The 18486-nt window shown below is 36.1% G+C and overlaps 5 protein-coding genes and 1 long non-coding RNA gene across 10 annotated transcripts; 4 read left to right on the top strand and 2 right to left on the bottom strand.

Moving 5' to 3' along the window:
- The first annotated feature begins 283 nt into the window (after positions 1-283).
- Positions 284-2801, top strand: AT5G63220 (golgi-to-ER traffic-like protein). Of its 3 annotated transcripts, NM_125717.6 has the most exons (12): positions 284-453; positions 558-637; positions 814-892; positions 981-1062; positions 1134-1293; positions 1403-1493; positions 1570-1653; positions 1821-1867; positions 1954-2082; positions 2168-2252; positions 2399-2479; positions 2552-2801. In NM_125717.6, the coding sequence occupies exons 1-12, from the start codon at positions 409-411 to the stop codon at positions 2561-2563; spliced, it is 975 nt and encodes a 324-aa protein (NP_201127.2). In that variant the 5' UTR covers positions 284-408; the 3' UTR covers positions 2564-2801. The 3 variants fall into 3 exon arrangements, with proteins under 3 accessions (NP_201127.2, NP_001332494.1, NP_001332493.1); NM_001345583.1 differs by having other exon boundaries at positions 319-453; positions 2399-2785; NM_001345584.1 differs by lacking the exon at positions 284-453 and having other exon boundaries at positions 479-637; positions 2552-2785.
- AT5G63200 (tetratricopeptide repeat (TPR)-containing protein) lies at positions 2780-6916 on the bottom strand. 2 transcript variants are annotated; one of them, NM_001345582.1, is made up of 12 exons: positions 6613-6870; positions 6073-6289; positions 5763-5855; positions 5582-5683; positions 5296-5463; positions 5131-5219; positions 4938-5059; positions 4609-4790; positions 3799-4083; positions 3552-3573; positions 3426-3503; positions 2780-3299 (listed from the first exon to the last, which is right to left on the bottom strand). In NM_001345582.1, the coding sequence occupies exons 1-12, from the start codon at positions 6774-6776 to the stop codon at positions 2920-2922; spliced, it is 1902 nt and encodes a 633-aa protein (NP_001332645.1). In that variant the 5' UTR covers positions 6777-6870; the 3' UTR covers positions 2780-2919. The 2 variants fall into 2 exon arrangements, with proteins under 2 accessions (NP_001332645.1, NP_201125.2); NM_125715.5 differs by having other exon boundaries at positions 3426-3573; positions 6613-6916.
- Positions 6917-7018: 102 nt separating this feature from the next.
- AT5G63190 (MA3 domain-containing protein) lies at positions 7019-10277 on the bottom strand. Of its 2 annotated transcripts, none has more exons than NM_180924.3 (4): positions 10017-10277; positions 9458-9674; positions 9179-9276; positions 7019-9049 (listed from the first exon to the last, which is right to left on the bottom strand). In NM_180924.3, exons 2-4 carry the CDS (start codon positions 9672-9674, stop codon positions 7256-7258), a joined length of 2109 nt encoding a protein of 702 aa, NP_851255.1. In that variant the 5' UTR covers positions 10017-10277; the 3' UTR covers positions 7019-7255. The 2 variants fall into 2 exon arrangements, with proteins under 2 accessions (NP_851255.1, NP_568968.1); NM_125714.3 differs by having other exon boundaries at positions 7023-9049; positions 10008-10273.
- Positions 7433-9090, top strand: AT5G63195. Its single transcript, NR_143368.1, has 2 exons — positions 7433-8013; positions 8152-9090. It is a non-coding gene; the product is annotated as an other RNA (long non-coding RNA).
- A 2172-nt stretch (positions 10278-12449) lies between the features above and the next one.
- Positions 12450-14905, top strand: AT5G63180 (Pectin lyase-like superfamily protein). Its single transcript, NM_125713.3, has 4 exons — positions 12450-12890; positions 13119-13865; positions 14229-14367; positions 14486-14905. The coding sequence occupies exons 1-4, from the start codon at positions 12706-12708 to the stop codon at positions 14711-14713; spliced, it is 1299 nt and encodes a 432-aa protein (NP_568967.1). The 5' UTR covers positions 12450-12705; the 3' UTR covers positions 14714-14905.
- An 817-nt stretch (positions 14906-15722) lies between these two features.
- On the top strand, positions 15723-17120 carry AT5G63170 (GDSL-like Lipase/Acylhydrolase superfamily protein; the record flags this gene model as incomplete). The annotated part of the gene is made up of 5 exons (NM_125712.1): positions 15723-15960; positions 16063-16193; positions 16293-16529; positions 16618-16864; positions 16957-17120. 5 exons carry the CDS (start codon positions 15723-15725, stop codon positions 17118-17120), a joined length of 1017 nt encoding a protein of 338 aa, NP_201122.1.
- Between the last annotated feature and the right edge of the window lie 1366 nt (positions 17121-18486).

The following is an 18486-nucleotide window of genomic DNA, read 5'->3' as shown; positions in this document are numbered from 1 at the left end:
AATAATTGGAACAACATATATACTACTAGTTTCCTATGCATTGAATTGACTAGTTAAAAAAACAACCTTCTTCTTATGAATTGAACAATATATTCAAAACTCATCAACATATTGGAGCTTAAAAATATATAAATTGGAAAACTTTTAGGTGAAGTTCTTCGTAACTTTTTTTTTTTTTTTTTTTTGGTCTTTGGCATCAACTTTTACTTTAATTATTTGAATTTTCCATTTTTAAACTTAAATTTGGGTAATTTCTTATTATTTTTTTAAAATTAGGTTAAATCTGCAAAACGCACGAAGCTGACAAATTTTCTGTTTAGTTTCCGTACTTGGGATAATTTATCAATCTTGTGCAGAAAATAAACCAAAGAAAGATTTGAAGAAGAAAACAACAAATCCTTGAGATCCATGTCGAGAGAGAGGATCAAACGTGAATTACCTCCTGTTCAAGAGGTACTACTACTCGCATCTCCTTTCCTTCTTCTTCTTCTCAAATTTCGTTAATTTCACTCGATAAGAGATAACACAGATCCTTCAAATTTGACAAATTCTTAAAGCATATTGATAAATTGCGGAAAGTGATAGAGGAAGGCAATTACTATGGAGCTTTGCAGATGTATAAATCTATCAGTGCAAGGTTCGTTAGCTCCATTCTCTTATAATCCTTTTGCTTGTTGCTTCATTCTGCATTGACCCTTTTTTTTGAATTCTGGTATTGGTTGTAAAAATTGGATTTTTGATTATGGATTGGCAGATTATTTGGTTCATAGATATGTTTGGATTGATAAAGGATTGGCCTTTTTTGGTTTGCAGATATGTCACCGCTCAAAGATTCTCTGAAGCTCTTGATATCCTCTTTTCAGGGGCTTGCATTGAACTAGAACACGGCCTGGTTTGTTCTCTTTCCTTCTTTGTTTCTTCTTGTGCACTTTTGTTCAGTTTAGTAGAGCTAATTTCTTATTAAAACTGCAAATTCTCAGGTGAATTGTGGGGCGGACCTAGCTATTTTGTTTGTTGACACACTAGTTAAAGCCAAATCTCCTTGCAACGATGAAACTCTTGGTTAGTTCAAATTTGCATATAATCGCTTTGACTTATTGCAGTTTTCGGTTATACTGAGATATTTCCGTCAGATCGTATCAGGTGTATTTTCAAATTGTTTCCTCGGGTTCCTGTACCACCTCATTTGGTAGATGTGAGTGACGATGAAGATGTTCAAAATCTTCAAGAATCTCTTGGGGAAGCCAGATCACGAGTAGAAAACTTGACTTCGTTCTTGAGAGCTGCTATCAAGTAAGCCAGAGCATGTGTATTATTTCACTTATTCAACTGGTATTTTCCATAGTTTTTGTGTGAACATGTCAGGTAGGTATTTCATAGTGCTGTTTCTTCTTTCTTTTAGATGGTCTGCAGAATTTGGAGGCCCACGTACTGGCTATCCTGAGTTGCATGCTATGCTGGGTGATTATCTCTACACTGAGTGTCCTGAACTTGTAATCCTCTTGTGGCCATTTTTGATTATAAAGTTATACGTTTTATCTTTCTTCATTATTTATATATTTCTCGCAGGATATGGTCCGGATATCCCGACATTTTGTTAGAGCTGAGGACCCCGAGAAATTTGCATCTATGCTGGTCAACTTTATGGGAAGGGTCAGTCTCTTTGTTTCAAGTTGTCTCATCTTTGATTTTCTATTATTCCTAAGTTTTAGTGTAGAGTAGTTTTTCCACTGGGATAGAATTTCAAGAAATGTCTGGATTTCAATTTAACCTCTCGTGGCCAAAAATATGGGGTTTCTTACTTGAATACAACCTTACAGTGTTATCCCGGAGAAGATGACCTCGCAATTGCACGAGCAGTTCTCATGTAAGTTCATGTTTTATAATTGGATACAGAGATAGCAGAGTTTGAAAGGAACCAAAGAGGTTGATTTTTCTTTTTTTGCATGATAGGTATTTATCCATGGGTAACATGAAAGATGCAAACTTTATGATGGATGAGATTAAGAAACAAGCAGAGACAAAAAATCCTGAGCTTTCAGAATCGGACCTTATCCAATTTATCTCATATCTTCTGGAAACGTTAGTTACCTACTTAGATATTCTTTTTCCTGTAGTCTTTTCTGCTCGTTGTTGTTTACCTTAAGAAATTTCTTGCCCAATACAGGTTGCAGAGGGATGCATTACCTCTTTTCAATATGTTAAGAGTAAAATATAAGTCAAGCATAGATAGAGATCAGCTGCTTAACGAGGTATACAGTTGCTAGTTACTGGTCCCTAGTTTCTTCAACAATATGCAACCTTTTTGTTTGGTCTCTGCATGTTTTGTTCCTTGTTTATTCAATATGTTTCTTTTTCACTTCTGATGACAACCCGGAAAATTTGTTACATTTTGAAGTTGCTGGACGAGATTGCAGAGAGGTTTTATGGTGTGCAGCGTAAGAATCCTTTGCAAGGAATGTTTGGAGACATCTTCAAGGTAAATTAAATCGCTATATATACATGATCTGCATATATCTCATATCTTGAAGTAACCATTGAAACTGTGTAGATGATGGGCTGAGGAAGGAGTTTGAAGAGTGAGTTCTTTTTTTGGTTTTCCTTTCTGATTTGTATTTGGCAACGTACTAATAATGGATAGCTCTGGGGAATTCTCCAGATCATAAGTTATTTCTCTTTTCCTCAAGTGGGTGAAACAGTTTTGTTCTTTGTAACATTTTACATTTGTTTGTCTTTACTATATTAATTCAGGATAGATACAAATTAAACTTCAATTTGTGTCGAGGAAGCAAATGTTTCTCTAGATTCAAAGTTTTCAAAGCCTCTCGCGATATTATGGTCTTTGTACTTAATACTATTCAAGGCACATAATGTGAGAGTTGTGAAACCACAAAACGAAACAAGAAGTATTACAGAGCATCAAGAATCTCGGACAACAGTTGAAGAAGAGAAGCAAGTACAGAGCCTTGACATGGTTGTGGCTTTAAGCAAGTTAGACTGTGCTGCATCTAGCAATGAATCAGCTTCAAGGGATTTCTCGAAACAAGACTTCGCTTCTTCCCATCTGCGTTCAGCCACAAACACGAGTCCAAGGTTGTTGTATGCGGGTGCATAACCAGGTTTGAGTTCCAACGCCTTTGAGAACATTGCCTTTGAGACTTCGTACTGCTTTTTCTGTCTGTAGAGGTTCCCCAGGTTAGACAATATCGCGTGAGCTTGATCCTCTTTTGACACGGTCAAGGCTCGCTTGTATACTTCCTCAGCTTCTGAATGTTCATCTGATAACTGCAGCGAAATACCTAAAGCCAACAAATGAATCTAACATGAGTCATGCAACGAACTTAAGATTGTGGAATCATCAATTTTCTCCTCGCAGTTTGAGCAATTAGGTTAATCTGCAAGCATTGATTCGAAGAGGATGTTACCGAGATTTGACCATGCATAACTACACTCTCTAGAACGACCAACTGCTGCCTTTAGGTATTTTTGGGAGAGTTTATATTGTTGAGAGCAGAGACTATGAAGACCGAGCTGATGCCACCGGACAGCATCTTCAGGATCCTCTGTTACTGCCTAACGTGAATAAAAAGAGGATAATGAGATGAAAACATTTTCGATGCGAAAATATCTCTTCATTATCTATGTGTGTCTGTACTTGTGACCATACCAGAAGACGTGCCAATGACTTATTTAAGGAAATCAGTCTTCAGCTTTCTTCCTATTCTACCCAACTAGTTATTATCTGAATGCAACATCTGAAACTAACTTCTTAAGCATCAAATCGCAGAAACGGCATACCTGCTTTAAGCTGTACACAGCCCGCTCTTCCATCTCTGTCAATTCATTTCGGTCAGCAACAAAAGCAGCTGCAATTTCATGCTGAGCCTTGTGAGCCATGGCAAGCCCTGCCCAAGCAATGGGAGGGTCAATTGGAACAGATTCTCCTTCTCTTATCACTGAAGCCATCTCGTTGCCAGCCCATGAAAGCTGGTCGCTTGCATCCTGAGACCTTTCTGCATCTTTGATTCGTTGGACAGCAACAGCAAATCTAGTAGCCATACAGTTGGGATCAAGCTTGGCTGCCTGAATCAAAAAAAGGTCAAGTCAGTCAACCATACCAAGACTGCAGTATAAGCCAAAGAGTTTACAGCCAGAATCTTATTATCACAGAACCAGGGTTACATTTTGAACAGCCACCATCAAGGTCGAATGGATCATTTGGACAGGGTATAATTAAGCTACACGAGTCTCTTTCTCATATGCATTTTTAATTGAACCTATGCCTATTGCAATAGAGACTGAAACATGGACACAAAACCACAAGTAAAATGTTTGGTAAAAGAGAGAAAGTCGGTCCAATATCAGATAAGTGGTTGATACCCCCAACCCATTCAGAGGAACAGCGTCCATCCTTATCATCCCAAGTTAAAATATGAAGAATGGGCAGGATATGCAGGACTCCTCATACTTATTTTGCATTACTTTTTTCACCAAGTACCAAATATGCCTCGAGAAAAGGTGAAAAGGAAATCAAGTAATAGAAACCCTTCTGTCTAATATAAGGAAAACAATGAACAACCTCAAAACAAAGAAGTGAGCCAAGAGCACCTTCTCCAAACATTTGCTCGAGCTTCTGTGATCACCCATCATATAGTATGAATTAGCAAGATTCACCCACGCATGGGCAGACTTTGGATCTGATCTTAGAGCAGCCAAGAGACATTCCTTTGCGACATTCATAGGTGCCTTCTGATCTTCAGAAGCATCAGCACCACCATTAGCCCCGGCACCTGACATCAATTGAAAATACATTCACATGTTACAAGTGAAAATACAGTTTACATAAGATAGATTTCCCTCTACTTTTTTCATGTGTACTTTGCTTAGGCAGATTGAGAGGAGCAAACAATTTAGAGGTTCTTTGATAAGAAACAAACCAGCAACAGTTGAACTGTGTTTGCAGAGAAGCTCGGCAGCATAATTTATCAAAGCGGCAGGATGGTTATGGTCTTTCAGTACCAAATCTTGAAAACATTTTGCTGAAAGCTCCATATCGCCACTGGAAGACTTGTTCATTAGAGTGAAGTATCACGATAATAGTTAGAAATAGAGGGGAAGAAAACTCCTCACCTTTGAAGATAAGCAACTCCAAGGTTTGCAAGGCAATCATAATTGTCAGGAACAAGAGCCAACAAGGATGACAAAACTGATATGGCACTCTACAAATTAACAAAGCAAAACTATATAACAAAAGGAATGACATTGATAATCAACCAACATGGTGAGGAAATTTACCATCAAACAACCAGCTTTGAGAAGCATTAAACCAAGGGTATTCCACACGGCTGCCTGTCTAACATCTAACTTTATAGAATCCTTTAATTTTGAAAGAATTTCTTCAAGCTCTTCTCCCTCAAGCTCTTTAACAGAGTCAGTATCCCCAAAACCATCCAAAAGAAGACACTAAAATGTTTTCAAGTGTACAATGTTAAAACCTTCGAGTGAATTGTCAATAAACTAAGGAGCTCTCGAATACAAGAACTTCAAATATGAAATTTGGTTCAGACACAAAGATCATCACCTGTCCATGGTGAATTTGAACTAATAAGAGAAGTTCTGGCCGAGCAATTTCTGGCTCACAACCCAGTAAGATCTCTTCAGCTTTCTCATATTCTGGTATCGCCTAAAACCTCCTAGCAGTTAAAATCACTAAGATGATAATTATTCTAAGATACATCAGAGTACCCTCAGCTCAAGCGTACCTTTTGAGATTGGCCCAATCGTTGAAACATAAGACCAAGTATAAAATGGGCATGAGCATTTTTGGGCATCTTCCTTGCAACATGAATCAAACCCTATAAGCAGAGAAGGAAAATCAGAATTTATATAGAGCATCATCATCATGAAAATTAGACCAATAATCAACTGCGAAGAGCATTATGAATATAAGAGGACCATCATCATTCTTTCTCCAAATGTTTAACGATGAATGCATTCTTGGCAACTTTATGAAATCCTAGCCCCAATATGACCAAGCACACTTTCTACGATACTATGAGTCAATAAACTCACCATTTTGAGGTTACTGATTTTTTCTTCCCGGGATGCAGGGACCCCTTGATTAGCCAGATCACCATCTGCATCAACTCCACAATCAGAGGAAGACTCAATCTTACTTCTGGAGCGGCATTTTCCCACCTTGCTGATCTTTTTGGCTTCTACTTCTCCTGGTTCCACCTCCTTGCATGTTAATATACCTCCCTCTTGATGACTTTCCTCGTTACTCAACCTAAAACACACAAAAATGTATTTAAGTTAAGAATCATGAAGCTTCTCCTATCCCCCAAAGCAGTAAGAATCAAACTCTACTTATCAAAAAAAAAATTCCCCATTTTTAGACTCTTGCTGAAAGATATCCAAAGTCTCGATTTTTAGATTTTGCGGCATAAGAAGACATCAATATATTCAACCCCGTAACAAAAATGTCACTTCAAACATATGTTTCTTCCGAACAGAGGAAAAAAAAATCTCAGCAAAAGAAAGTTAGTCGAAAGCAACAGAAAGAAATAGGTTAATTAGCTGAAACACACACAACTACGTATGTAGAAGTACCTAGTGATGGGAGGAGGAGTAGGGATTGGAATGGATGAGTCAAGATCATCAGTCTCAGGAGGATTGAAATTAAGGTCAGCTAAAACTACAAGCTTTAGAGGTCGAGAAGGAGAGTCAACGGTCATGGGTTCGCATTTGACGGCGATCGTCTCCGGGCGGTCCATTGATGGTGCTGAGTACGCCGGACAGTAAAGTTGAGCAGAAGAAGAAAGAATCAAAACAAATATAAAAACGAGGATAAAGCTGTTTGGCAACGAGTATTGGTCTATCCTTTTGTTTGCTCTATCCCGGAACCGGAGTCATAATTATCTCACCGACCGAACAAATATATTTTTATTTATCTTTTTATAATTTAATTACCATATTTTCTATATTTATAAATAATTTTCATAAAATATCACAAGAGTAATAAGTTAACACAAATTAACCATGCTAATAACTTATTTTCAATGTAACAAAAATCCATCAGAAATTAGAACACACTAAAAGATATCAGTACAAAGACAAAACACAACAACCAGACAGAAACACATGAACATATAAACATCTCATGTTTATCTACTAACTGAATCCATACATATATGTAGATAGTGAGGAAAGTATCGTAAGCACAAACACAAGAAACTGATAAGAGAACCACTAATCACTGAGTTGCAGAAATCCCAAACTCGGGAAGGATCCAACCATTGTCCATGGCATGACTAGCATACAGCTCAAACTTCTCTTTCGCGTTCGGTATATCAAGCGACAAGTCATCGAGGCTGTCGTTAACACGACCAAACCCTTTCGTCATTTGGTTAGTTGTAATCAATCCTTCACCAAAACACTCCTCAAGCAGATTCAGTAACCGATCATTCTGCTTCTCCATTGCCATCACCAAAGCTTTCTTCACTACTTCGTGGTTGAAAAAAGGCATCCCTAGATCGCGGATACATTGACAAGCTTCTGATGTTACTCCTCCTGTTTCGTATTCTTCTAGGAGTTTCGAGATTTTGTCCTTTGCATCTTCCACTATCCAGCCGGTTCCACCTCCCCAGCTTCTTAGGAGTCTCTCTCCTGCGTGTCTGGCGGAGATAAGAGACCTGGCTGAGCGGACTGTTTCGGTTCCGGTTGATTTTGGAGGCAGCTTGGTTGAGATATCTTCAAGGTTAAGTGGAGCTAAGACGTCGTCAATCACAGCTCTAGCTAAAAACAGAGCAAGTTCGTTTGATGCGTCCATGATATCTAAAGCTGTGTCTTCTGCCGATTCCAGGAGCATAATGAAACCGTTTATGAAATCTTCAGTTGAGAATAGCTCCATGTGAAGAGCAGAAAGAAGAACCGAAGCCATTTCCTTTTCTCTGTTTTTCCTGTCTAGAGCAAGAGTTATGAGCCTCTTCAGAAACACCGGGTTATATTCAGGTGCCCCTAAATCTTGAAGACTGCGGATTAGCTCAGGAATGTCATCTGATAAGAAATATTCCTGAATTATGTTCACTGTATCCTTCTTGTACTGTCTTAGCTTTCCGTCTTGACTCGATTTTTCTCCATCTTGATCAGAGGTTATCTTAAATGAATCATCGAGCCAGCCTCCAGAAATAGCCTTTGGAACTATCGAATCAAACAGCTTTTTGGCAGATGGGATATCTAGAGCAAGGTCATCGAGACTCTCTGCTACTCGGAAGAATCCCTTCACCATTTGACTCGAACTGATCAGTCCTTCTTCAGCAGTTTCCTTCAACAGCTTTAGTACAAGTGACTCAGCGGTTGGAGAATCCATCGCCAGAACCAAAGCCCTCTTCACAACCTCATGATGGAAAAACGAGACACCTAATTCCCTGATGCATCTACAAGCTTCGTAAGTGTCTCCGTTTTCCACGTATTCCTTCAAGATTTCAGATATCTTTTTCTTCGTTTCTTCTACTGTAGTGTGAGTACTACCTCCCCATTTCTTCTCCACTAGTTCTGCATGGTGAGGAGCTGAGAGATAGCTCTTTTCTGCAGTTACAATAACCTGAAACCCTTTGCAAGATTCTGGAAGAATCTTCTTAGATCTAACCAGAAAAACCGGAGGGAGAATTTCGTCAACGATGGCCCGTGCAATAAACAATGCAAGGACATTAACAGCATCAAGGATGTCCACCGCAAGGTCATCAACAGATCTGAGAAGTCTTATAAATCCATCCCTAATTTGATCAGGTAAAATAACATCAGCATACAATGCAGAGAGTAGCACTGAAGCCATTTCCTTCTCCTTATCGTGTCTGTCCATGGCCATAGAAACAAGTCGCTTGGTGAAGTAAGGATGATATTCGCTTGAACCAAGTTCCCTGAGGTCAGATGCCGCCACTTTCACATCCCCGGTGCTAAAGTATTCGTCAATGATGGAAACTACTGACTTTTTGTAATCATTCAACGGGTCTGATACCGGTGAATCAACAAGTCCATCATATGCGTCCTGTTAAATTGAGTATATGAATGAAAAAAGCAAACTACTAATAAAAGATAAAATCAAGGGATGTTAGATACACTAAAGAAACAAGGAAAAGTATCCAACACAAAACAAAAGGCGCAAATATGAAAGTACCTCTCCACTATCGTAATTGGGATCATTCTTATCAATACAGGAGTCACCATCATCAGTGTCAAGAAGCTTTCCCCAAGTTCCTTTGCCACCAGCACCCTCTGCAGATATCATTGCCACATAAGTAAACCATATATCACCTACACACTTGAACTCTTCTACTGAAAACTTAAGTCTTTTCACTAAAGCAAATTTGAAAGGAACTAATAAAGAGTCATATCACTCCCTAAAAGGATCTATTAGCCAAATAACAAGCACAAAAGGTTGAAGAAAGTTTAATACCCTTCTTAACACGAATATGCTTCCCTGAGTGAGTACGTCGCACATGCCTATTAGGAATCCCAGCAACTGGTCCTTTGCCACCAGTGGGAGACTTAATGTTCAGATCAGCAAAGAGAGTATGAGATTTAGGCGATGATGACAAACTTCCAGAATTATGAGTTGCTATTTCAAGCTTTTTCCACTGTCCATCCGTCAAAATTCCCTCACCCGATGCCATCTACAACATTAAAACGACCATTAACTCATAAATCAAATACAGAAATAACCTCATAATCACTCGAACCAACCAAAAAAACTCTTCCTTTTTCCCCAAACTCCTAATAACGATCAGTAAGAACATGAGAAATTTGTATCCCAACGAAATTTCTTCCCATTCAATGATAAAACAAAGAACATGAAACCCATAAACACTGTGAATCATAAGAACACACACACAGTGATATTTTCCACGATTTCTAAACGAGAGACCTTAAAACACTCCAAAAATTCGATTAAGTAAACAAAACATCACAAAGAAGTATGTATACAACTATACAAAACAAAATCTAACCTGTCATACCTGTGATCGCAGGAATCAAATTCCAAATCGTGAAACAAAGTCGTCTTCTTTACTGCTTGGCTCGGATCTCGAGCCAAGACAGAAAAGATAAGGAATCGGATCTCCAGCACCGGAGAAAAACGACCGGAGAGTATCAAAGTAGATAACGATCAATTTATCACTACAAGAGAGTCGCAAAGATTCAAAAGTCACCGATTCCCAGACAACGACGAGAGAGGAAATGGATGAGGATCGCCAATAAAAGTACTACTTTACAACAATATAATAAAGTTTTGTGCATTTGTTTATATACGATGGTACACGTCATCAACGTAATACGTGGAGGGCTTAGAATATTTCCTTCTTTTTTTAATTTAGCCTCCAATTTTTTTAAAGATTTTAATCCAAAACAATGGGCTGTATTGGGTAGGTTCGGCCCATTGAATTAGATATTTTGGGCTGGACAATATCCAATGGTTGACTACGTTAATAAAAGTTTTATGCTTCATGGAATCATATTATTAGATCATGGCCATCATGTTTATAGTTTTAAAACAGATATGGATATTGTATTTTATATTTTTCAAATTATTATGACTAAATTATATCAATATTCATTTTAAATTGTTATTTTAGTGAACGTACTATGTGTATAAAAAAAACAAAAAAATTATAACACTGATAAATGAGTAGAGAAGAAGTTAGCAAGTAGTTTTCAAGCAAAAACCGGTCACATGCCCTTTTGTCTCTATTTTCTGATCCGACGGTTTTCTTTATATCTACCACCTTAAATCCAATCTAACGACTCTATTTCTTTATAGAAAGGTCAATTCTCTACATTTTTTCTTGTTTTTTTTTCACAAGACAATGTCATGAAACTTGAATTGATTTCGTATAGAAGACAAAAAAAACTTGTAAAGTTGAGCATTTGTTCAAAACATTAATTTGTTAAGTTTGCTTATCCAAATGATCAAGTTTCAGTTTGATAAGCCAATGTAGTCAATAATTAAAATGGTTGAATTAGATATTATCATACTCTATATTTAGTTACTTATTCAAATGCGTTCAATTATTTTTGTATTCTATGAATCATGTAAAAAGTAGTGAAAAATGTATATAGATTAGCTTTTGAGCGTTGAGAATATTCTGAAAAAGGAACATTAATGTCGATCGGTTCTCGTGTTTCATCACGTACGAGAACGAAATCATTTACTAATCGAATGAATGTCCAAAACTGTCTAAAATGTAGTGAGAAATGTCATTTAATTGTTTTCTGCAGTTTATGTACCAGAATACACAATTTGCTTAATGTATAAAATAATTTGCTACTAACAGTAATTTAAAAAAAAAAAACTAGACTTAAACTCATGATCCATATTTTTGCCCGAAGTGAAAATTCATCAACATGAATGGCTCTAGCAAAAAGAAAAATGTCGGCGAGACTTGTAATCGAATAGTTGATTAAGTTTTTAAAGACATTGTTCTTTTTAAAGTGTGGAGGAGGAGGAGGATATAGAGTGATGATGCAAATACTTCCCATGTGCATTGATTGTCAACACATTTTGTACCAGCCAAAATTTCAACATAGGGTCTGATTGTTAGATATGAATGAATACACTACTATTCTAAAAACGTTATATGAATTTAAGAAAATTATATGTGTAGAATTTATTGAAAGATTGGACTCGAGCACATGGTTCGGTGGTCCCAAAATCAAACCTCTATGGGCCAGTGTCGGCTCAGTTCTCCTATTCTATTGCTTTTGGTGGGTCTATTCTTTTCTCTTTTCCTGCAAGCAATATCTCTTTGAGACACCAAAAGAAATTCATTTTGTATAAAGATAATAATAATAACAAACACTCTAAAACCAACTTATCAAACAATTCAAAGTGTATCAAATATCGTATTCTTACAATTACAATCCATATACGTTTAGTTATCAAAATATGGTTTAGTAGATAGCAGAAACACTAAAGTATCTCGAAATGTAATACTTTACTATATGAGCTTTAACAAAAAAAAAAAAAAAGGAAAAAAAAAAAATCAGTTAAATTGAGCTAACTGCTATGCTATTGATAATATTCAACCGTTAAAACGTAAAAGTAATGATAAAGGTACAAAAATTAAACCGTAATATTAAATATTAGTACTAAAGTACATTACTAACACAGTGTTGACTTTTGGTGCACCGTACTTAGTGTTTCACCAACATTCAGCTTTAAGTTCGTTGAGATTTTAATTACGAGTTCTGTGTTTTTTTTCTTTAAGCCACGTGACTCATTCCTAGCGTTACCTGAATGTTGAATACAGTATTAAGTGCTATCGGTTTGATAATCTTAATTATTAGAACTGTTGAGCCAATTATATTTGTAATGATGGCTGATATTACTCCTTCCGTTTTTAAATCATAACCAGCTCCGTTTAGCTTGATCAGAATTACATTTCTGAACAACACTTTTTAGTTCAGCCAAACACTTTTTATCAGGTATCATGAAATTTGAATCTTAGGAAACATTTTGCATTATTTCTTCTTCTCTAAAATGACTTGGGTTGATTCCATTCTCACACACCAAAATAATTTCACAAGAAGAGGAAAAAGGTTAAGCAAGGTGGGTCCAATTAACGTCAAGTTGCATGCGCAATAAATCACCCGAAGTGTTCATATGCTATATAGTCTATCGCTTTGCTTTGTCTTTCTCTCTTCACTCATATGTTTCGTCCCAATTCTCTTTTAATACCTTCAAATTTATCAACAACAAAAAGCCAAAGAAACACAATGCTAAATTCTTCATATCTATCCTTCGCACTTATCTTTTTCTGCTGCATTTTGTTCTCCGCTCTCGCTTCGTCTTTGCCCGTTTCCGACCCTGAGCTTGTTGTCGAGGAAGTACACAGGTATATGTTCTAACAAAAATGTAAAAGCATTTTACATACACTCAAATAGTCAAATGTTTGGTATTAGATATTGCTTCCAAGTTCTTTCTATCCAAGGCTAATTTTGATCTTGATCACAAACTCACTTGTTACTATTGCTGCATTAATAGCTATGACTTATGAGTACGCCTAATTACGTACGTCAAGATTAATTAATGCTAATATATTGTCTGTTGGTTAATGCATTAGAAAAATAAACGAGTCCATATCAAGAAGGAAGCTAGGGTTCTTCTCGTGCGGGAGTGGTAATCCAATCGATGATTGTTGGCGATGCGACAAGGATTGGGAGAAAAACCGAAAACGGTTAGCAGACTGTGGTATCGGTTTTGGCAAGAACGCTATTGGCGGTCGTGATGGTGAAATCTATGTGGTCACGGATCCAGGAAACGATGATCCAGTAAACCCTAGACCGGGAACACTAAGATACGCAGTCATTCAAGATGAACCGCTATGGATCATTTTTAAGCGAGACATGACGATCCAACTAAAAGAAGAACTCATCATGAATTCTTTCAAAACCCTAGACGGACGAGGAGCCTCCGTACACATCTCCGGTGGGCCATGTATAACCATACAATATGTAACCAACATCATCATCCATGGTTTACACATACATGACTGCAAGCAAGGTGGGAATACTTACGTACGTGACTCACCAGAGCATTACGGATATAGAACGGTATCCGACGGTGACGGTGTGTCAATATTCGGTGGAAGCCACGTGTGGGTTGATCATTGCTCGCTATCGAATTGCAACGACGGGTTAATTGATGCAATTCGTGGATCAACGGCTATAACGATCTCGAACAATTATTTGACGCATCATAATAAGGTTATGTTATTGGGACACAGTGATACGTACGAACAAGACAAGAACATGCAAGTCACTATCGCTTTTAACCATTTTGGAGAAGGCCTCGTCCAAAGAATGCCAAGGTATTTTATCAAAACAGAATTTTTTATTTAGTATACCTATATTTGTGGATATATGTGTCACCAACTATAAAAGTCAAGTATATTGTCGGTTGGACATATTCTTAAAATAAAATAACAAAGCCAAGATACAATTACTGCTCTAAACTTTAATACGTTTCGTTCTTTAATAAATCTAAGATGGATCAACCGAAATAAGTATGCTAGCTATGTCTAAATCAACTGAAAAAATAATAGTTGGTTAGTTGAGCTAACATTTTGTTAATATCTTATTTTTAGATGTAGATCAATTCAGAGAGATGAATTCTACAAGTAGAACATGAAAATTGATTTTAACAACCTAAATGAAAAATTATATAAATATAGGTGTAGACATGGATATTTCCATGTGGTGAACAATGACTATACACATTGGGAAATGTATGCAATTGGAGGAAGTGCTAATCCTACCATCAACTCTCAAGGCAACCGTTTTCTTGCTCCTGATGACTCATCTAGCAAAGAGGTTCACAAACTTTTTTTTTTTCTTCAATTTTAACCAAATTCTATGTGTCAAATTATTTCACTTAATTTTATTCAAAGTTCTTGGATTGTATCCTTATGTCTTTTTTGGGGGGAAATAGGTAACAAAGCACGAGGATGCGCCGGAAGACGAATGGAGAAATTGGAATTGGAGATCTGAAGGAGATCTACTGCTTAATGGTGCATTCTTCACCTATTCTGGTGCTGGACCAGCTAAATCATCAAGCTATTCAAAAGCTTCGAGTCTAGCCGCGAGACCGTCCTCTCATGTTGGTGAGATAACTATAGCCTCGGGTGCACTCAGCTGCAAAAGGGGTTCTCATTGTTGATCATAGCCCATCAACGTGTATGTGTGCGCATGTGTGTATATACATATAATATAATGAAACTAGCACTTGAAAGCTAATGTAATAATCTTGATGGGAAAGTGAAGAAGAGTTTATTACATTTTATCTTGTCGTTGTGTCGGCAGAGTTATTTCACTCGGTTTAAAACTTAATTACAACTATAACTCTAAAAACGATACCTTTTGATCCCTAATGTACACTTGATTCTATATGTATAAACATAATAGAAATATGTAGCATATATATAATTAGCTAGTCATTTTAAATACTTCATATGTTTTATAAAAAATTTGTCATTTTGACTCATTTGACATATTCAAAAATCTCCACTTCAAAAAGGAAGTCGTTCATGTCTGAATGTAATATTTTTGATGCTGACTTTTCAAACCAAATTCCAGTTTTACCCGTTGTTTAAAACTAATAACATTTGCATTTATTAGTATATGATTTAATTAGTGATATGTCAAACAGAGATATGTTTGTATATTGAGAAAAATCTGAATACTGTATATGTGAAATAAGCCAAAATGACACTTATCATAAAACAGATGAGGGTTATTAAATGACTTGTTATTAACTCACATTATCACATGTATATACGCATGTTATATTTTTTGTACATCTATATATAAGCATGTAACATATATCTCCATATTATACTTAATACATATAGAATTAAGTGTACGTACTGGGAAAGGTATCATTTTTAGCATTCAGTCTAAACAGAACTATAGTAACGTATCAAACACAGCTAATGGTTAACAGGATAACATAATTCTCTAAAAAATCAAGATGAGCGATAAAAACCTATCAATGGATAAATTCGATTCGATGGACCTCTTAAAAATAGTTATTCAGTAACAGCAAAAACTAACCATAACAGCTATGTTTCGTCGGGTCTATAAATAATGAAGCACCTTTAATCTCATTTTACTCTAATGGTAAAACATCTTGAATTGAGTGAAAAACGAATATATCAATGCCTTTTGAAATGAATTCTCTAGTTATTCAAACCACAATAGTATTAGTCTCTGTTATATCAGTTTCTATCGTTCATGCCGGAAATATTCCCGCGGTTATAGCGTTCGGAGATTCAATTCTCGATACAGGCAACAACAATTATCTCATGACTCTAACTAAGGTTAATTTCTATCCCTATGGAAGAGATTTTGTAACTCGAAGAGCCACAGGAAGATTTGGCAATGGAAGAATTCCTACAGATTTGATTGGTAATTTCTTTAAGAGTTATAATCATTTTCACGTTTTTTTTTTGTTATTAAAAAGTGAATTCATCATTCTATTTTTTTTGGTGGGGTGAAAAATGAATGCAGCCGAAGGTTTGGGAATAAAGAATATTGTACCAGCTTATCGTAGTCCATTCCTTGAACCCAATGATATCTTAACCGGTGTTAGTTTTGCTTCTGGTGGTTCCGGTTTAGATCCAATGACCGCCAGAATTCAGGTACGGTTATTAAACTTAAGATAATGTGCTTTGAATTTCTTTCATCTAACAATTAAAAATGACTAATATAATTTCATATTTGTTAAAAAAAAAATATAGGGAGTTATTTGGGTACCAGACCAGTTAAATGACTTCAAAGCTTACATAGCAAAGCTGAATAGCATCACAGGAGACGAAGAGAAAACAAGATCAATCATATCGAATGCAGTTTTTGTCATTTCCGCTGGGAATAACGATATTGCCATCACATATTTCACAAATCCGATAAGAAACACTCGATACACTATCTTTTCATACACTGACTTGATGGTTTCATGGACTCAATCATTCATAAAGGTATAATACTTTTCAAAGTTAATTCCAAAGTTACATACTCTGACTTAAAATTTTAAATTCCATTATGGACAAAACAATATTGATATAGGAATTATATAATTTGGGAGCAAGAAAATTCGCGATTATGGGAACATTACCATTGGGTTGCTTGCCGGGAGCAAGCAATGCTCTTGGAGGTTTATGTCTAGAACCCGCAAACGCAGTGGCTAGACTCTTTAATAGGAAGTTAGCGGATGAAGTCAACAACCTCAACTCGATGCTCCCAGGTTCTCGTTCGATATACGTCGACATGTATAATCCTCTCCTCGAACTTGTCAAAAACCCTCTAAGATCAGGTAAAGTCTAAATCACCAAAATCTTTACTGCTATAAAATTTTCAATTCTTGTGAATCAATTTTTCATGATCATATTTTTGGTTTTTTTTAAGGATTTATCTCGCCAACTAGACCTTGTTGTTGTGCTCCGGCGGCTCCCATACCGTGCTTGGATGCGTCTCGTTATGTGTTTTGGGACATTGCACATCCATCGGAGAAAGCTTATCAGACAATTATTCCTCCGATTATCCAACAAATTCAACAAAGCTTCGCTTGATTTGGGTGTCTTTGTCTATTCGACGATTATTCTATTTATGTGTATATAAAAGATATATTATTCTTGTAAGTGTAACATGTTGCTTATGATTATCTTATCAATGAATACATCTTAACTATTTATATATTAAAACACCTCAATATATAGTGCCTCCATGTACATACACAATCGTTGTTTCCAGGTCGTACTGCCCTTAAATCTTTTCTTCTATTTTTGGGCCCTTTTGAAAGGTTTTAGACCCAATTGTTTCTGAGCTTACTTAGAAACTGCACACAGCTTCTATAAAATCAACATGAAGCCCACAAATTTGTTTATAGTTTGACCAAGTTCAAAGATTATTTTAAAAGGCTAGACTAGCACCAAACAAAACTACCCGCCACGCCACATTGAGAATTTGTGAGCCGCACAAAGATCTGTTTTATTTTGTTCTACTTTAATTTATTTACTTTGTTGTGTTCCAAATAGAAAATACAAACTTATTTCCAATTAGGCAATTAGCATAAATGTTTAGAAGGAAAAAAAATGAAGAAGATAAGTTTCTAAATATTCCGAGTCAGCGCCTCGTCAACGTGTGGTTAGGGTTGGCTCCGAAGACCATGGGAAGCTGGTCAGGTCAACGGTCATCCCGATTTTTGAGTTAGTCAACCATTTATTGTAAAAATTAAAATTTTAATCTTGGTAACATATTTGATGAACAATAATAATAATAAAAAAACTAGATATTTAAACTGAATGTGTTGAGCATGTTATTTTTTCGTGTTAGACTTTTATGTCAAACCATAAAAATTATTTATTGGAGAATGTATATGGAAATATACACTAATATACATCTTTCTCCAACTAGACTATACACACAATTAAAAACATTAAAAATCTACTGTTTTCAGTTTTTATAAGTACATCGCTGATTCATGATACTTCATACTTGGCTACTTGCATTATATAAATGGGCAATATATATCCAAAGTCCAAACTCAAAGGATAAGATCGGAGTATAAACATGCACATCAATCTCCAGTGCTTCAGAGTTCAAGTGGAATACAAACAATTTTAGAATAGAAAGTGTTCAGTAATATTTTAATTTCTAAACCCTTAAATGTGTTGGGAAGAATCTTACATGAAATCATCAAATCCATTAGTTTATTAACACTTTTCACTTTTCTCTTCCGTCGAAACTTATCCACAAGTTTTGGATTTTGATGTTTCGTTTTCTTAAAGAGCCATTTGTGAATACTTAAAGTTATAACAACAACATGATTAATATATCGAATATACATATACTTGTAGAGTTAATGAAAGGAAAACACCCCCGACATCTTATAATAAAATGTTATAAAACTAAAAAGTGTACATAAACTACTACTCT

Source organism: Arabidopsis thaliana, chromosome 5 (genome assembly GCF_000001735.4).
Source record: "Arabidopsis thaliana chromosome 5, partial sequence".
NCBI classification, from domain to species: Eukaryota; Viridiplantae; Streptophyta; class Magnoliopsida; order Brassicales; family Brassicaceae; genus Arabidopsis; species Arabidopsis thaliana.
This window is presented reverse-complemented; position numbering and strand designations above follow the sequence as displayed.

Coding starts and splice junctions, on each gene's coding strand:
- AT5G63220 (NM_125717.6), top strand. CDS start 409: ATGTCGAGAGAGAGGATCAAACGTGAATTACCTCCTGTTCAAGAG. Junction 454..557: donor AATTACCTCCTGTTCAAGAG/GTACTACTACTC, acceptor AAATTCTTAAAG/CATATTGATAAATTGCGGAA. Junction 1,868..1,953: donor ATTGCACGAGCAGTTCTCAT/GTAAGTTCATGT, acceptor TTTGCATGATAG/GTATTTATCCATGGGTAACA.
- AT5G63200 (NM_125715.5), bottom strand. CDS start 6,776: ATGGACCGCCCGGAGACGATCGCCGTCAAATGCGAACCCATGACCGTT. Junction 6,290..6,612: donor ACTCCTCCTCCCATCACTAG/GTACTTCTACAT, acceptor TGTGTGTTTTAG/GTTGAGTAACGAGGAAAGTC. Junction 4,791..4,937: donor ACACAGTTCAACTGTTGCTG/GTTTGTTTCTTA, acceptor AATTGATGTCAG/GTGCCGGGGCTAATGGTGGT.
- AT5G63190 (NM_180924.3), bottom strand. CDS start 9,674: ATGGCATCGGGTGAGGGAATTTTGACGGATGGACAGTGGAAAAAGCTT. Junction 9,277..9,457: donor GCATATTCGTGTTAAGAAGG/GTATTAAACTTT, acceptor TGATATCTGCAG/AGGGTGCTGGTGGCAAAGGA. Junction 9,050..9,178: donor CCAATTACGATAGTGGAGAG/GTACTTTCATAT, acceptor TCAATTTAACAG/GACGCATATGATGGACTTGT.
- AT5G63180 (NM_125713.3), top strand. CDS start 12,706: ATGTTTCGTCCCAATTCTCTTTTAATACCTTCAAATTTATCAACAACA. Junction 13,866..14,228: donor CTCGTCCAAAGAATGCCAAG/GTATTTTATCAA, acceptor ATATAAATATAG/GTGTAGACATGGATATTTCC. Junction 14,368..14,485: donor ATGACTCATCTAGCAAAGAG/GTTCACAAACTT, acceptor GGGGGGAAATAG/GTAACAAAGCACGAGGATGC.